This window comes from Eschscholzia californica, unplaced genomic scaffold (assembly GCF_041429995.1).
Source record: "Eschscholzia californica isolate CP2 unplaced genomic scaffold, dmEscCali1.0.p SCAF_2, whole genome shotgun sequence".
NCBI lineage: Eukaryota > Viridiplantae > Streptophyta > Magnoliopsida > Ranunculales > Papaveraceae > Eschscholzia > Eschscholzia californica.
Window position 1 is genome coordinate 6,796,714 of NW_028238309.1, and position 19,642 is coordinate 6,816,355.

A 19,642-nucleotide genomic window follows, 5' to 3' on the forward strand; every position below is an offset into this window, starting at 1 on the left:
CCAAGCTTCCAAAATTTCACAAAAACCATGCTTAGATCACATCATGAAGCTTAAATTAAAAAAAAACAGATTTTCCCTTTAAATTGCACTTGAAATAATCCACTTGATCCATTTTTTCTTTCCCAAAGCCAGCCCTAGAATTGAGAATGAGCTGAATAGAGAAAGATGTCTGTTCTGTTTTCTTCTCTAAAACAGCCAAAATTTCACTTCAGTCCCTCGATTTGTCCAGATTGCAAAACACCCCCAAACTTGCACGGTTTGCAGATTTAGCCCTTATTTTGACCCGACCCAATTGTCAAATAGTCCTTCATCACACCTTATACATTATCTTATTTAAGCCGAAAAATTGGGATGTTACAATTTGAGTGGGACTCTACTAAAATAATGCCTATATAAAGCCCCATTAAGAGTTCAAAAAAGGGGTGGAATTTTCTCTCAGATAATCAATTCTCTCACACAAAAGGAGTGAAAAGATAAAAGAGAAAAAGCTCTTATTCTATCTTTCTAGTCAAGAAGAAAGGTTCTTCTCAATCTTCCATTAAAGTTCTAGTAGACATTAAGGAAGGGAGATTAAGCTAACCTACTCGGTGTCTCAAGTAGATGAACAACAATTGGAGCTCTAGATCTTCACACGCGATTGGAAAGGTTCGAGGGGAAAATTGCGACAAAGATTAGTTTTTCCCGATTCTAGTTCTTATTAGTTCTTGCATATGATCCTGGATAATTAGTGTTAGACATTAGATGTTTAAGATTATGCTTACAACACTAGTTAGTGTATTAGATACACATGTAACCCTACAGTGACATCACGAGCCGATTGCATGAACGAACTTTGACTAGACGAATTAGATTCGAACTTGAATGATTAGATGTTTATGATTAGTTTAAATTAGATTTGAACCTAATCGGATATAAATTGAAAGAGTTTCAATGCATAAAACTGTAAAAATCTTCGTTTTTTGAAAATAGTTTTCAAAAGGGGATTAAAAGTTGATGAATTTTTGATAAAATTTAACAACAACTACTATTTTAGATCAAGAATGACAAAAAACAACAGCTCAAAGCTGAAAAACAGGAAGAAAAAGACAGGAGTTTAGAAAATTCTAAACTCCTGTCCGAACAGAAGCTGGTCGCGGCCGCAAGATGCGTCCAGGACACGCTGGCGCGACCAGGACACGACAAAATCGCGTCCTGTCCTCTCGGACGAGAATCCCGATGGATTCGCGTCTGAGCTCCATCCAGTCGCGTCTGGGACGCGACCGACTTGGCCTCCCAGACAAGACGCGTCTGAGGATAGGTCGGACTTCTCGGACTCCTAGTTCGAGAAGGTCTTGGCTCGGAGACGCGTCTGGAGCCCCAAGACGCGTCCTTGGCCTGAGGACGTGTCTGGCCTAGGGCCAAGAGGCGTCCGGACCGACACGTTTGGAACGTGCCGTTCCTATCTGGCCAAGTGCTAGGGCTATGTCCTAGACTTATCACGGGGCAACCCGGGCTAGTCAAAGAGGACATTGACCAAGCTCATATACACATCCTCATCAAGAACACCATGAAGAAAGGCGTTGGACACATTTATTTGCCTAATGCTCCAGCCATTAGTAACATCTAAGGTAAGAACTACTCTGATAGTAGATGACTTTACCACTGGGCTAAAAGTTTCAAAGTAGTCCAACCCATATAGCTGATGAAACCCCTTGGCCACTAATCTGGCCTTGTATCTATCAATACTCCCATCTTCCTTAAGCTTAGTCTTATAGACCCATTTGCAACCCAAAATATTCATGGAAGTAGTAGAAGAAACTAAATTCCAGGTACCATTCTTTTGTAAGGCATCATACTCTTCTTGCATTGCCTGTCACCAAGCAGGACTTTTAGAGGTTTGTGTATAAGTTGTAGGATCATAAGGAATCTCTAATAAACTTGTTAGAAGTGACTCGAACATGGATTGGTATCGAACCCGGTTTACGACCCGCCAGACCGCCGAATTTTAGACCCGTTAGCGGAACTGATTACTGAGACAGAGCTGGTATGCGAAGCAGGGCTGTGAGGCAGAGCTGGACTCCGAGACAGAGCTGGAATGCGGAAGCTAGGCTTATGTCAGTGGTTATTGTTATCTGTGTATAATGTCGGTTGTAGAGAGAGTCGGTTGTAGAGAGTCGGTGAGGCGGTCAGATTAGGGTTTAGTGGCTATATAAACTAAACCCTAAGGAGATATCAGTAAGACACAATCTCACGAATCTCTTGTGTAAACTTGTTTGCTTATCATAGTGGAAATCATCGCGCCGTTGTCGCCGTGGAGTAGGTCTCACCAACCGAACCACATAAATCTCTGTGATCTGTTCTTGATTGTTCTTTACTATTCCTATTGCTTGTCTTGGATTACTCGTATTGTTCACATTAACCCTGATTGCTATGAAAAACTGGTACCAGAGCTGTGGTTTTGAGGTTTCTGTGATGGCGAAATACGAGATAGAGAAGTTCGATGGGAGTAACGATTTTAATCTTTGGAAGATTAAGATGTGAGTAGTATTAGTTCAACAAGGTCTGCTGAAGACGTTGAATGGGAAGGTTGCACTCGCTGAATCACTTTCAGAAGAACAGAAGGAAGATCTCATGGTCAGATTCTACTCTGTTTGAGCAATGAGGTCTTGCGGGAAGTAGCAACGGAAACTACAGCCGATGGGCTATGGAGTAAGCTGGAGACAAGGTATATAACGAAATCTCTAACTAATCGTTTGTATCTAAAGAAGAAATTATTTAGTTTACAGATGTTAGAAGGGGAATTGATGAAAGACCATATGGATGAACTCAACCGAGTATTCTTAGATTTGGCAAACATAGATGTCAAATTCGAAGAAGAAGATAAGGCAGTACTATTGCTTGCATCCCTGCCACCATCATATAGAAACTTTGTTGATTCTTTTATGTCTGGTAAAACAACTACAACCTTTGAGGATGTTAAAGCAGCATTGAACTCGAAGGAGTTGAGACGGAGGTCAATGGAAGAAAGCAGCTCAGGTGATGGTTTGGTGGTAAGGGAAAGGACGCAGCATGTGGTCGATAGGAAGGGTCGTTCTCGGTCTAAATCGAAACCAAAGAAGTACAGATGCTTTAATTGTAAGAAGGCGGAGCACTTGAAAAGGAATTGTCCCGAACCTAGGAAGAAGCCAGCAGAGGCATCCGTCATCGAAGAAGATTATGGTAGTGTCTTGGCAATCATTGAAGAATGTGATGAAGCTATGGTTCTGACAATCAATGTCGGCTTCGCTAAAGATAGGTGGATTTCGGATACTGGTTGTACATTCCATGTATGTCCTCATAAGGAATGGTTTTCCACTTACACAATCATTAATGACGGTAAGGTGTTAATGAGAAACGACGCTCCTTGTAAGGTGGTTGGAATTGGTACTATTCAGATCAAGATGCACGATGGTGTTGTGGGGACTATAACAGACATCAGACGTTCCAGATTTGAAGAGAAATCTAATCTCTTTGGGAACTCTAGATGATAATGGTTGAAAATATGTTGGTGAAGGTGGTGTTCTTCGGGTTTCTAAGGGGAGTCTTACAATTAATTATAAAGGGGTTGAAAAAGAATGGTCTATATGTCCTACAGGGTAACACAGTTACCGGATCTGTAGGGGTGTCTGAAGGAGTTGAAGCAGATGTCCTTCGACCAAGGCGACAATGCAAACAATTTGTCGGATAGGACAATTGATGTGGAAGATCATCAAGTCCGATTGATTTAGGGATCGTAAAGTTGTACACTACAAAAATGCGCTCTATTGCCGACGGCCTTTGCCGACGGAATAGACATATGCCGCCAGGGGTAATAGTATCACCCACGGCTTACCTATTTAGTCGTCGCCAGTAGTGCACTCCACCGACGGTTTTTACAGAAAACCGTCGGCAATTAACAGCTCGGTACCAACTTTCACCGACAACTTGGCCGACGCCCTGGAAAATCGTCGGTAGAAGTACTTTGGCCGAAATAAAGAAATGGCGCGAATTTTCCCGGTTGTGAAAACCTACTACAAATTCATTTCAGGAGGGAAAATATTCTGGAAACTATTTTCCCGACGGAAAATAGTTTACTCACCGTCGGCGGTGGAAATGATTTGGCGGAAATATTTTATCCAAATAATAGAAGTAAGTAAGTAACATATTTATATTTTATGCATAATGCTTCAAAAACAATGTTATGAAAAGAAGAATTTTTTAGTGAAAACCTTATAGAATTTTTTCTAGTTTATAACACAACGATATATGTTGTGGAAAGTAAAATAGAATCTAAACAAACATGTTTGTGTTCGGAGTAGTGTATACATGTTTCATGACATTTATGCAAAATAAAGAAGTAACTTTCTGTGTTGCTTCAAAATTATAAACAAAAGTAAAGTGTTTAAACGTGACACTCACAACATATTAGTTTTTGCTTATGACAGAACTTTGTGTGTATCGAAAGTTTGGTTTCAAAACTAAACAAATTTTATGAAATCGAAAAAACATTAAATCACAAGAAGTAAACTAAAACATGAAATCTGAAGAACATGAAACATCATAACGAAAAAATACAGAAGAACAAAAAAGTTTAATCAAAACGAAATTTCAGAAGAAAAAAAATTATGATCAACAAAGTTATTGAAAAATTTTGTTGATTGTAGAAGAGTGAGAGAAAGAAAGATGCTTAAATGAAGATGAACAAAACATGTTGTTGATGATAAAGATGAACAGAAATAGATAGAGATGGTTAGCATGAAAGGAAGGTGCGACAAAGATGAATCTAGAGAGAGAACATTTAAAGAAAAAACAATGGAATAAAGATGAAAATGTAAAGGAAACAATTACCTATAGATGGATGGAAAGAGATTTCCGGCGAAATGAAGGGGATGACCAGGGCCGGTCCTGAGATATTGGAGGCCCAAAGCGAGATTTAATAATGTGGCCCACGCACGTTTCATAAGCAAAAAAAAAATTAAATCTAAACTCTCTACCTTTTCCTTACACATAATGTGAGGTTTGAACATTAAATTTGTGTTAATAATTATGCAGTTTGGTTTCCTTCTTTTTATTTTAAACCAAAATAAACATTAAAAAGTTATTTTATTAGAAAAGAGACCAGAGAAGTTCAAGTTAAGTGGTTCAGCGAGTTTAAAACTCGCCGAGTCACTTGACCGAAATAAATCATTAGTTTCTGAGAAAAAAAACCGAAGAAATTTTAGCTTTATTTTTTTGGTAGTTATAGTGATAGTGTTAGTTGTGGTTTTATAGCAAAAGAATCGGAAAAAAAAGATTAGAAAATGATGCGATGATTTTCCCATCCTACTCTTAATATCAGTTACCTTTATATGCTAAACCTGCACAAAAAAAACCCCAGCAAATCGTTTCTATTAACTTAGATCAATAAGCAAGAGTCGTGACCAGAAATGGAAAGTGGGAAATAGAACTGGGGGTTGAAATTGGGAATTTGAAGACTTGAAATTGATGTGGGGACTGGGGAGTGATGGGTTGGATGGTGGTGGGGTAGAACTTGGAGTCTTGCACTCTTGCTGTCTTAGACGGTAGTGGGTTGTGGGTAGAGACTAGGGATATGGGAAGAAATGGAAAGAGAGGGACTTAGTATTTGGGGGCTGGGCCAACTTAATACTAGGGTTTAAATTTCCAAATGGGTCAACAATAGGTGGGTTGAACAGGTGATGGTCTATATGATCTCATGTTTTAAAATGTGGCCCATCTCTCTTGTTTTATAATTTTTGGGGACCCATAAAATCTAGCTATAAAAGTTATAAGATTTGGAGCGCTTTTAAAAATCTGGCATAAAATGTGGCCCTATCATGTTGTGGCCCAAAGCGAGGCTTTGCCTGCTTTGGGCTCAAGGCCGGCCCTGGGGATGACGGTGTACGATTTCTGGTGAAATCTTTTGCTGCTGTTAAGAAATCGAGAGAGAGAGAGAGGAGAGAGGGAAATAATGGAAGGAAACAAATTTTGTGGAGAGGGAAAGAAAATTTATACTGAAATTTTAAGCGAAACTTGGGCTTTATATATAAAGGGTAGAAGAGGGATTATCTAAAGTAATGGGTTCCTAGAGGTGGGAAAATGCACATGGGGATCCGAAATTGGGTTTGACATTGATTTATTTTTTTAAAAAAATCGATTTTGTAGGAATTATTAATGTATGGTGGGCCCAATTTTGTATTTGACCCCATTTTTTGGGCTCTTAAATAAAAAATTCGTCATTTTATGAGTTATTTTATATGGAAATATTGACATGTTTGTAACCAAGACAAATAAAAATAAGATTTTCAGCTCGATTTCCTGTTATGTATTTTAAGTCATTGCACTAATATATATATATATATATATAAGAGCATTCTTTAACCATTTATCAAACCAGGACTTTGTGATAATTCCACATCGTTCACGAAAGTGTCTGGAGCATGGGCTATAGGTGTATGCTCAAGTTTGGTAAGTACCGAAGCCTTTTGGGGGCCTCGTGGAGCCTTCTCCAAGAACAAAACTTCGTACCTGTGTGAGGTGGTTATAGCGGAGACAATATCGACAACTGTAAGGGCTTGGGTGTCACAAGTGGTATCAGAGCCGAAGACGACTCTTTGTTGAGGGTGAAGGATTGTGATAGTCTCACATCGTTCACGAGAGTGTTCAGAGCCCTTGCCTATATATTTACGCTCAAGCTTGGTAAGTACCGAGGCCTTTTGGGGGGCTCGTGGAGCCTTCGCCAAGAATAAAACTGGCAACATCTAGGGTTTGGGGCGTCACAAACTCAATCTAAACATGAGAATGCGAAACTCCATATGATCCAAAGCTCCATCTCCATCCATGTCTCCTTCTCTTAACATCCATTTCACTTCATCATCTTTCAATAATTTTTCATTCCGTCCTACTCCTAATAACAAAAGAGCGAGTTTAGCTTCAACCTCTCAAATGTGATCAAACCCTTTTCTTCATCCATCAATAATTTGAACCCATCACAAAGCTCTTCTAAAAATCCTTCAGCATCTAATCTTTCCACCATTAATGGAAATATATCTTAAAAAATAACCTTATTACTAGATGATTCCACCATGGTTTGGTTTTGTCAACCCTAATAAAAGCTAGGTTTTCATAATAATATTGTACTAATTGCTAATGGCTTCGAAAGAGATATCAGTTGTTGATCAAACCCTTTTCTCGTTGGATAGAGATTCGGTGAGAATAGCGGAAGCATGATTGTGTAATTTCAAAGGCAGTCTCTCCCTTGAAAAATAAAATGACAAAAAGAAAATAAATATTAACAGAAAAAACTAAATTCTTTAGCAAATGTCAAGACTAAACTTATCGGTTTTATTAGGAACGCATTGTGTTTCTCGAACCCTCGAAGCAAACATCGATCTGACGGACCTCCAAGATGAAGGGTTGATCTAACGCAATGTGTCGTGTATTCAGCCTAGGTTCAACACTACTGATTCCTTATCTCTGTCTCTTCCCAGAACTGAAGTATTAACCCCCATTCGACTATAAACTCTGTGAGCCCTCTCGCTCCTGGTAGGATGAACACGCTCGACCATGGAAATAAAGGATAACCTAATGTGTGGAGAATAAACACAACTAAGAAAAAAAATAGGGGAAAGAACATTATACTGTCTGTTCGGACTGATCTATCCGAATTTGTTTGGACGAGATAGTTCGAAAAAGTCTAATTGCATAGTCCGATAGTGTTCAGATTGGGTAGTCCGGATCGTTTCGAACTGGATAGTCCGAACAGTTTCGGATTGGATAGTCCGAATCAAGACTACTGATTCCTTATCTATGTTTCTTCCCAGAACTGGAGTATTAACCCCCATTAGACTATAAAAACTGCGAGCACTCTCGCTCCTGGTAGAATGAACACGCTCGGCCATGGAAATAAAGGATAACCTAATGTGTGGAGAATAAACACAACTAAGAAAAACAAATTTGGGAAAGAACTTTATACTGTCTGTTCGGACTGACCTATCCGAATCTGTTCGGATGGGATAGTTCGACAAAGTTCTGATTGCATAGTCCGATAATGTTCAGATTGGGTAGTCCGAATCGTTTCGGATTGGATAGTCCGAATAGTTTCGGATTGGATACTCAGAATCGTTTCAGATCGGGATTCGATAGTCCGAATAGTTTCGGATCGGATAGTCCGTATAGTTTCGAACCGGTTCGATCTCGAATATACACAGATTCACAATAGAAATTAGGGCAACCCAAATCACTACAAATATTCCATAAACATAAATCATCAAGTGCTTCCCAGTATTATGAACATATAAATTACATAAACTTTCTTTACTGAGATGAATCAAAGAAAAACTAATAATTTATAATCTTACCTAAGATGAAGATTGAAGGTCCTAGATTTCTACTTCTACACCACGAACGAAGCAAGATGTGCAAAAGATATGTCGAGAGGTGAAAGATCTTCTTTTCTGAACAAGAAATTAGGGAAGAAGATGAAAAAATCGTGTAGAAGGACCGGTGTTTTCTCTTTCCTGGTCTCTCGGCTTGAAACTAGCACAAAAATGAGAAACAGGATATTTATTCGCGAAATGGGTTATGACTTAAGGTCAGAATTTCTGGGTGCCCTTGGGTGCCTCCTAGCCTTCCGTATCGGAGACTAATAGAGGGAGGGGCCTAACAACACTTTGGACGGGTGCTTTTAGCCTCTCCCTTACCAAAGAACACTGCCTAGAAAACATAACTCTCTCACTCTAGGGTTTGGCTTTGGCACTCCCATGTGCTAAGAGATCAATGACCTGTCCTAATTAGTTAAGGTATTAGTGTCATGTTGTAGAAATGTTGAGGGCATACTTGTCCTAAAAAATAATACTGTACTACTTTCCGTGCGGTGAAAGCAATTAGCAGAAGCCGTTCTAGGGTTTAAGGGAGTCTACTTGTCTATTTAAGCATATTATTGCTTCAAACCCTAGAATGCAACAAAAAAAAAAAAAAAGAGAAGATGAAACAAAAAGATAAGAGTAGAATTAGCAAAATACAACCAGATAAGAGTAGAATTAGCAAATTACCAGATAATGTTCTTCATCAAGTTCTCTCTTTCCTCGACATGAAAGAAGTAATTCAAACCAGCGTTTTATCAAGAAGATGGAAAGATGTCTGGAAATCTCACCCTTTTCTAAAATTCGACCTTACCAGTATGGACTACGAGGGAAAGAGCTGTGAAGATTTTGTGAGTAATGTATTATTGTTTAACTCTTCTGATATTCATACTTTTGATCTCACACTTCCACATGAAGATGTTAAAAGAAAGAGTCTTGTTAAATGGATTGAAACTGCTATTACAAGAAACATTCAAGAACTATATATTAGGGGAGGTCGTTCAAGAATTCATTTACCTTTTGATTTTAAATCATTGAAAATATTAAAACTTGACTTAATGGGTCAGGGCTATTGTACTCATAGGCTTCATATACCTGATTCAATGAGTTTACCTAGACTTGAAAAACTAACTCTTTGTAGAGTTGAACTATGTGGTGTTGGTGATGTGATTAAGAAATTGGTATCCCTTTGTCCGCTTCTTGAGTCATTGTCTATATCCCGATGCCAACCTAACTGCACCACCATTTGCATTTCTTCTCCTCAACTTAAGTACTTGAAATTAGATGGTATGAACAACCGATATAAATATACGATCGAGATATATGCTCCAAATCTCTTATCATTAAATTGCCAAGGCTTTTCATTTAAAGGCTTTGATATAGGTAGTTTTCCTTGTTTAGTTAAAGCTAAATTCAATCTCTGTGACTCATATCATACATTTGATGATGAAGTGACGAAAATATCGTATGCAAAAGATATGATTAAACTATGTAGAGAGTTTCATAATGTGGAAACTCTAGAATTACCGGCTTGGTTCACTAAGTTAATCTTATTAGAAGCTCCTAACTTATTACAAGGAACTGGATTGGAGTTTCATAACTTGAAATACTTGAAGTTGACAACATGGCTTACAAGAGATTGTATCAAAGCCATAGTGTACTTACTCGAGAGTTCTCCTAATATAGAGGAACTTGTACTGGATATACAATCAATAGATATGAGATATATCGGGCCATTGGAGGACGACTCAGAAGCTTTGTCCTTGCAACGCATGTTATATCACCTAAAGAAAGTTCAGATTTTTTCTTGGCTGCCTATGAGTTGGGGAGATTGGGGTGTGGTATCTATTCTTGAGATTGTACTCAATAAAGCAATAGTCCTAGAGACGGTTGAAATTCACTGTTTCAGCAGTTGCAGTTCTGTCAACATGAGGGAAGTTTTGAAACGAGTACAAGCTTTACAACACGCATCTTCTACCCTGACGTTTTTTTTAGTTAAAACCTAATTCTCTAGTTACTGCCGTCCAAGTTCCTATGTGTCGTTTTGATTGTTTTTTCTCTATTCAGAACTTGTAATTGTGCCGTCTCGGGGCTACATTATCTCAAATAAAAATATTGATTAAGTTCGAAACGGCATCTTGTATTTTCTTTCCAGACTTATTATTGAAGATATTGAGGCTTATAGCTATAGGTAATGAAGCCCAAACTCAACAACCTCTGACATGTGCGCGAGTACATATAGGGTTTTAACTATTATAACCAAAATAATATTCGTGATACTCGAAATACGTAAAAAGAACAAGAAATATTTCATAATTATTATTTAGGTCAAAATATTTATAAATTCTTAAAATAATTTTTTCGTAACTATTTTTTTTTTACTTTCTCTTGAAACCTTACATACATATAACTTTCTCATTTGATGTCAGATTTCAATAAAACTTGGATATCTAGAAAAGAATTTTTGATTCTCTTTCTAACAAGGTTCATTTTCAATATAACTCATTTTTTTGGAAGGAAAAAGTTTTTTTTTCGTTTTTCTGCAAACTGAGAAAATTGAATTTTCGTAAATTGTAAAACTTGATTTGCAGCACGTAAATTGCAAACTCGATTTGTAAAACCGAGCTAAGTTAGTTTGGAAAACCAAAACTTCTTTCTACTCCGTAAATAGGTTTGAAAATCACTCATATAACAAGCGAAAATGAAAACCTCAACATCAATCTTCCATAGTATTAAGATTTCACAACTTTGCATCTGCTTTTTGGGATCATTTTCATAGCTTCAGATATGGCTTCAATTTCATAAAGAAATCATTCATTCACAGCCTCCATTCTCTTCGAGCCAGAGTTACTAGATCCTTTTGGGTATTAATGTTTAGATTAAATTCCCAAAAACTCGTGAATGAGGGTCACCGATGCACCAAGGTCACCCCATAAACTCTTTTACCAAGCAGGTGGAGAAACCCTATAAACTCGATTTGGAGACCTTGGTACCATACCTGAGCAGTCTAGATCTAGATGTGCGCAAATGGTCCACAAACGAACTTATCTTATTTGTTGTTTAGTCCATAATTTAACCGAACTTCGTCCAAACTTAAACTTTGAATTTCTCATTCATCCGGAATATGATTCGAGTGATTCTTGGCTCTAAATTGAAGAATTCGACGAGATGAACGCGTGGCCCACTCAGCTTCTGAGTTTCACTAGCCAGATCGATCCAAAATCGGCTTCATTCCAACAATTCTTACTCAAAATGGGATCCATAACAAAAAAGATTAGACATGTTGAAACTGGCTATGCTTTGGTCCATCAAAGTCATTCATCTTAACAGTTTTGGTCTGCAGCACTTGCCACATCCACCTTTGTAATAAATTGTTCTAACTCAAGTTTTACAAAATTAAGTTGACACCTTACCCACTTTTTTTTTTAACGTAAATCCAATTATTATTTTCTAAGTGTGTTTGGTGTCGTTGTTACCCTCTTCTAACACCATCCAACAAAAACAAACTCGACTAGAAAAGTTTTTTGTGTTTCATTGGGTACAATGAGTCTCACAAGGGATATAAATATTTTGATCCCAATACATCTATACCTCAATTCCCCTTACTTCAGAGATTAATCCCCTTACTTCTCTCCTTGAGTCCACAACGGAAGCTTCATCTTCCCTCAATTCCTCGATTGACTCACGTAAGTGGTTCCCTTTGAACCATGGTTTCTCGGTCAAATCTTTATATCTAGAGCTAGAACATCAAGGTGCATCCTCACAACAACCAGTTGCAAGTTGGATTTGGAACAAATGTATTCCTTCGAAAGTCTCTTTTCTTCTCTGGACTATCATCCATAAAGCTGCTCCAACCATGGACAAGATTATTCGAAGAGGCTTTATAACTCCAAACAGATGCTCTTTGTGCAAGTCCAATTGTGAATCATCTGATCACCTATTCCTTAATTGCACCTTCACTTCTAAGATTTGGCAAGCTTTAATCCCCTCTCATGATACAAACAGTAGCACTCAATCAATCTCCAACTTCTTGATAGAATGGAAACCAAAGAAAGTAACAGATAGAAAATCCTTCCTCCATCTTTGTATCCCTCCGGCAATCATCTGGGTTATATGGTTAGAGCGTAATTATAGAGTTATGGAGATAGAAAGTGACAGAGAAGCTACACGGGATAATATCATCATTCAAGCTAAGAGCCTAATTCACTATTGGGCAACCAATCAACTATGGAGCAAGTCGACCCCTTTTAGCCAATACATTAGGAACTGGGATGCTTTATCTAGGCTATAAGCCTAATGTACCTATATTTTCTTGTCTTTTGTCTGTGTATTGGATGGTTAGCCATCTAGGCTTCTGCCATTGCATTGGTTTTTTGATTAATGATACTATTTTATCTTCTCAAAAAAAAAAAATACATCTATACCTACTTGATGGACGTCTATTTCCATATGCTAGCTCAATGGCATTGCTAAGGAAATCAAAGTTGTTCCCCTCGTGAGTATTTCTTGAGACTAATCCACCATTACTTATTGTTCCCTCTACCACCTCACATCATCATCCATCTATATCTCCTCCACTCAAACATCCATCTTCAATCGATGCCTCGTTGTCTCCTTTAAACTCCTCAACATCAGCGGCCTCTTCTACTCCATCGTTGCCACTGCCCGAGCATCCACCAACTCCTTATGAAGAACGCCGGATTTCAGGCTCTCTTGAACCACCTAACCTGCCACCGTTTCAGTCCATCCAAAGCATGAACACTAGGTCTAGACAAGGAACCTTCAAAATCAATATTTTGTTTTACTGTTGTTTGTAATTGAGGCAAACAACCAAATTAACAAAACAAAGGAAGAAGTAAATGGTTTGACACTTTTGGTTTGTTACCTCAGATTATCATTGTTAATATAGTCTCTATAACATATCTATACTTGGTATTTTGACTCAAATTTCACATCTCTTTCATTCATTAATGGAATTAGTAACATTATGAGTTATTTTATATGGAAGTATTGACATGTTTGTAACCAAGACCAATAAAAAATTTCGGCTCGATTTCCTGGTATATATTTTAGGTCATTGCACTAATATATAAGAGCATTCTTTAACCATTTATGATTTATCCAACCAGGACTTAATCTAAACATGAGAATGCAAAACTCCATCTGATCCAAAGCTCCATCTCCATCCATATCTCCTTCCCTTTGTTGTTTGATGATAAAAGATTAATCACAAATAAAAACCTCAAGTAATGAACCCTAAAATTATCAATCAACTAAATCTCATCAAACTTAGATTCAAATATGAACTCAAATCTTTTCTACAACAAAGTTAAATACTCATAGATAACTGCTAACCTTTTGACATAAACAACACAAAATACCATTAAGCTAAAGAGTCTTGTTCCATTAGATTATCTCTTTAAAGTAGCACATCCTCTTGCAAAAGAACCACCAAGAACTCTATCTCATTTTTTTACTTTCTCTCACTAGGATACTTTCTAATCTCAAAAAGGCACAAACACGTTTTTTACTTGCACCCACTTTTTGTTCCAACACACTTCTATTTGATAACCCTATAGTACTCAAGCCACACTCAAACTCCAAGCCCACATAATATTCCATACAAGGCCCAACTTCAAATTTGGTTTAAAGCCCCTTTTTCCAACATCCCCCCTTAAACCAAATTTCCGTAGCTTCTCATACCTAACATCCACTTCAATCTTTCAAAGACATCATGCTTTAAAGGCTTCGTAAATATATCCGCTATTTGATCTTGAGACTTGCAATACATCACTTCAATATCACCTTCTTTAACATGTTCACGAATAAAATGGTAGCGTGTATCAATGTGCTTGCTTCTTTCATGACAAACGGGATTCTTGGCTAAAGCAATAGCCGATTTGTTATCAAGGAACACTTCGGTTGGACCAACTTGAGGGCATTGAAGATGCTTCAACATATTTCTTAACCAAATTGCATGACAAACCATAGAGCTAGCGGCTACATATTCCGCTTCACAAGTAGATAAAGTCACAATGGGTTGTTTCTTAGAAGACCAAGTAAATGCCGTGTAGCCCATGAAAAATACAAATCCGGATGTACTCTTTCTTTCATCTAAGTCTCTACCCCAATCACTATCGGAATAATCGATAAGCTTAAAATCTTGTTCACAAGAGAAAAATAAACCATCATTGAGCGTACCTTTAACATATCGAAGGAGCCTCTTTGCAACATTAAGGTGAGATTCATCCGGTGTCTCCATGTACCTACTCACTAGCCCAACTCCATAGAGAATATCCGGTCTTGTACATGTAAGATAACGTAGACTTCCAATCAAACTTTTGAAATATGTAGGATCGACATCACTTCTTCTTGTGCATTTTCTTAACTCCACTCCACTTTCAAGAGGGGTGTTTACCGGATTACATGACTCCATTTTAAACCTTTTAAGAACTTCCTTGGCATATCCACTTTGAGAAATAAATATGCCATTTTCCATTTGCTTCACTTCAATACCAAGGAAATGACCCATCAACCCAATATCGGTCATATCAAATTCCTTAATCATGCTCTTCTTGAACTCATCAAATAGTTTTGAATCATTACCGGTGAATATCAAATCATCAACATAGAGACAAACAAATAACATGCCTCCATCTTCTTTCACTTTCATATATAAAGTGTGCTCATGAGGACACTTTTCAAACCCATTTTCTTGAAAATACTTATCAATTCTTGCATTCCATGCACGTGGAGCTTGCTTTAACCCATAAAGGGCTTTCTTCAACTTATAAACTTTATCTTCTTTTCCCTTTCTAACATATCCCAAAGGTTGTTCAACATATATCTCTTCCTCTAGGATACCATTTAAAAATGCCGACTTGACATCAAGTTGATTAATCTTCCATGAATATTGAGCCGCTATAGAGATTAACAATCTAATTGTTTCCATACGAGCAACGGGAGCAAATACCTCACTATAATCAATGCCGGCTCTTTGCTTGTAACCTTTAGCTACAAGTCTTGCTTTGTATCTTTGGACTTCTCCACTTGCATTCTTCTTTGTCTTATACACCCACTTCACGCCAATAGGTTTTGTATCCCTTTGGCAAATTTGTCAACTCCCACGTATCATTTTTTTCAATTGCATTAATTTCTTCATTCATTGCATTTTCCCATTTTTCTTCTTGGATGGCCTCTTCATAACTAATAGGATCACAATCCATGAGAAAACAACACAAGTTCAATTCTTCTTCATTATCTACAACTTCATAAATTTCTCTCAAACTTCTCGTCTTCATTGGTCTTTCACTAGAACTTCCCCCCAATGATGAAGATGATGGAGACGAGGATGAAGGTGATGACGATGATGATGCTTCTCTATACATCGGTGTTTGTGGCTCTCTTTGAACTTCTCTTAGTGCTTCTTCTTTTTCATGTTCTTCCCCTTCAAGCTCAAGTTCAACTTGAGTAATTTCTTTTCCTTTCCACTCCCATGCCATTTCTTCTTCAAATACAACATCTCTACTAAGGAGAACTTTATTGGCAATAGGGTTGAATAACTTGTAGCATTTTGTTTGTTCATTATAACCAAGGAATATGCATTTTTCACCTTTGTCATCAAGTTTTGTTCTTCTTGCTTCCGGTATCTTTGCATAAGCAATGCACCCAAAAACTTTTAAAGGAGCCACACTTGGCTTGTAGTAGCCCCATGCCTCTTCCGGTGTTTTCATATACACACTTTTTGTGGGACATCTATTCAACAAATATACGGCACATGCCACGGCTTCCCCCCAAAAATTTCTAGGCAACATTTTCTCTTTTAACATGCTTCTTGCCATATTTAATATGGTGCGGTTTTTCCTCTCGGACACTCCATTTAGTTGTGGTGTGTATGATGGAGTAAGTTCATGAATAATCCCATGATTTTTACAAAACATATCAAAATCTCTTGAAGTGTATTCTCCACCTCTATCGGATCTTAATTTCTTGATCACATAACCACTTTGTTTTTCAACCATATTCTTGAATTCTTTAAATGCTTCAAATACTTCAAATTTATTTTTCAAGAAGTATACCCATGTTTTTCTACTATAATCATCAATGAAAGTAAGGAAATAGTTATTACCTCCATTTGTCATCGGCTTCAATGGACCACAAACATCGGTATGCACAAGTTCCAATGGATTATAAGCTCTCCACCTTCCTTCTTTCGAAAAATTTGTTCGATGATGTTTACCAAAGATACATCCTTCACACACTTTATGTGGGTGATCAATATATGGTAAATCCCTTACCATATTCTTGCTTGCCAAAGTCTTCATCCCATCAAAGTTTAGATGCCCAAGTCTCAAATGCCACAACCAAGATTTATCTTTCACAATAGAGTTTAAGCATTTTACATCACCATGTTGAATGTTCAAAGGGAATAATCTATTTTTCGCCATCTTCACCTTGGCAATGAGAGTTCCACTTCTATCTCTTAATGTGAGATGAAGATCCTTCAATCTAATATCATATCCCTTCTCTAAAAGTTGTCCCAAACTCAAAATATTATTTTTCATATCGGGAACATAATAAACATCGGAAATATAACTATGGTTGCCATTTTTTAGTTGAATGAGGATATTACCTTTTCCTAGCACCGGAATCTTTGAAGAGTCGCCAAACTTTATATTCCCTTTTACATTTTCATTTACTTCAACAAACAATTCTCTTTTCCCACAAATATGATTACTTGCACCGGTATCAAAATACCAAGTATTTGTTTGAGATTCATCAAACCCATCACAAGAAAATAACAATGTAGGATCCACATTAATTTCTACATCGTTCTCAACAAGATTTGATTCTTCCTTCACTTCATTTTTATACCAACATTCATTACTATAATGTCCAAGTTTGTGACAATTGTAGCATTCAATATCCCTTTTATCTCTACCTTGACTATTATAAGGTCTTGTAAAGTTTCCTCTACCTCTTCCTCTTGATTCATTTGTTCTTCCTCTATTAAAAGGATTTCTTCCTCTTTGGTTTCCAAAGCCCCTTCTATGATTATCATAGCCTCTTCCATAACTCTCATAGTCTTTTTCCTTTTTTGATATACATTGTTTTTCTTCTAAAGTTAGTTTTGCTTGAAGCACTTGATCAACCGAATAATTTGAAGAGTTTGTAACATTTCTATTCACCCTTTGTTCATGGATTTGCAATGTTCCCATCAATTCATCTACCGTCATAGATTCCAAGTCTTTTGATTCTTCAACAACAATAACCACATTATCAAATTTTGGTGTCAAAGACCGTAAAATCTTCTCCATCACCCGAACATCATCACATTTTTCACCACACCTTTTCATTTCTTTAACATTAGACAATACTCTTGAAACATAATCGGAAACAAGTTCTCCTTCATTCATACTCAACCTTTCAAATTCACCGCGCAAAATTTGAAGACGAGCCTTCACTACTTTATCAACTCCTCTAAAAGAATTCTTGAGAATATTCCAAGCCTCTTTCGATGATTTTGCTTCGGATACTTTTTCAAATGTAGGACTATCTATCCCTTGATATATGAGAAACAAAGTTTTTTTATCATTCTTCCTTGAATCTTTAAGAACATTTTTTTGTAAATCATTCATACTATCCTCTTCTTCTAAACTTGGTTTTACATAACCATTTTGAACAATATCCCACAAATCTTGAGAACCCAACAACACACTCATTTGGATAGACCAATGTCCATAGTTTTCTTTTGTTAATCTAGGTATTTGAGATTGTACCATATTTGCCATCTTTCTTACAAGATCCCCAATTTTTTTACAAACCCTAGATTCTCAAAGTGTTAAAATGCTAAAGCATTATGGCTCTGATACCATGTTGTTTGATGATAAAAGATTAATCACAAATAAAAACCTCAAGTAATGAACCCTAAAATTATCAATCAACTAAATCTCATCAAACTTAGATTCAAATATGAACTCAAATCTTTTCTACAACAAAGTTAAATACTCATAGATAACTACTAACCTTTTGACATAAACAACACAAAATACCATTAAGCTAAAGAGTCTTGTTTCATTAGATTATCTCTTTAAAGTAGCACATCCTCTTGCAAAAGAACCACCAAGAACTCTATCTCATTTTTTTACTTTCTCTCACTAGGATACTTTCTAATCTCAAAAAGGCACAAACACGTTTTTTACTTGCACCCACTTTTTGTTCCAACACACTTCTATTTGATAACCCTATAGTACTCAAGCCACACTCAAACTCCAAGCCCACATAATATTCCATAAAAGGCCCAACTTCAAATTTGGTTTAAAGCCCCTTTTTCCAACACCCTTAACATCCATTTTTATGTATAATGGAGATTTATGACAATTAATACAAAACTAAATGAATACAATATTTTTTTTGAGAGTTAAAAGAATAAGAAACGTTTTTTTTTTATAATTAATACACAATTAATCAATATTATCCAAACTTTTAATTTGGAGATTTAAGGCTAGAATTCAAAGATTGAGAATTGAGTGGTCAAGATTTATCATGTACATTGTTACCTTGCTATATAGATTTTATGAGGGTCAACAAATTTTGTATTTGTAAGGTAGGTAATAGATCTAACAATCAAGATTTAAGATCAAACAGAACCAACGACCAGATTTATCTCTCGGTAAGATATAATAAATAGTTTATTACTAAAACCTATTATAACCCATTAAATAGCTAATTTTATTAGCAATAAATTAGAGTTATGCACGTACTATTTGTTTTGTGAATCTTAAATAAATATAGAGGGTCAAGATTTATCATAAGATAACAGACGGCTAGATTTATCTTTTGTTTGTCTTTGGTTTGTCTTTGAGTTTGTCCCAGTCAGCACTCTTCAACCTGTTTTATATAATAGATTATTGCTATATAGTGGATACCATAATTTTTTAGTATTCTACTTATTGGTTATTTTCTTTTATTTCACTTTTTCTTAAATTAGTAATTTTGTGAGAGAGATTTCAATTTCTTTTTTTTAACTCATGCAATATCTTTTTTTTTTATCAAATTAGATATTTTATTTCTAAGAAGGTTTTTTTAAATAAGTTATTTTATTTCTAAGAAGGACTATATCTTAAATTGTGGTATGGACTTCTAGACGATATCCCTTCTGTTTTATATTCTTATTAATTATTACTACTAAAGTGCCTAAATTCGCCTCTAAATTCCTAATTTGAGATAGAAACTAAGGTGTTGTTCGTTTTTCTAATTTTTCATATCTGAAATCTGAATTGGGA

General features: G+C 36.5%; 1 protein-coding gene across 1 annotated transcript; it reads left to right on the plus strand.

Moving 5' to 3' along the window:
* The first annotated feature begins 8,956 nt into the window (after positions 1–8,956).
* LOC147555739 (putative F-box protein At1g49610) lies at positions 8,957–10,488 on the plus strand. The gene has a single exon (XM_086663404.1). It carries the CDS (start codon positions 8,981–8,983, stop codon positions 10,361–10,363), a length of 1,383 nt encoding a protein of 460 aa, XP_086519530.1. The 5' UTR covers positions 8,957–8,980; the 3' UTR covers positions 10,364–10,488.
* The last annotated feature ends 9,154 nt before the right edge of the window (positions 10,489–19,642 follow it).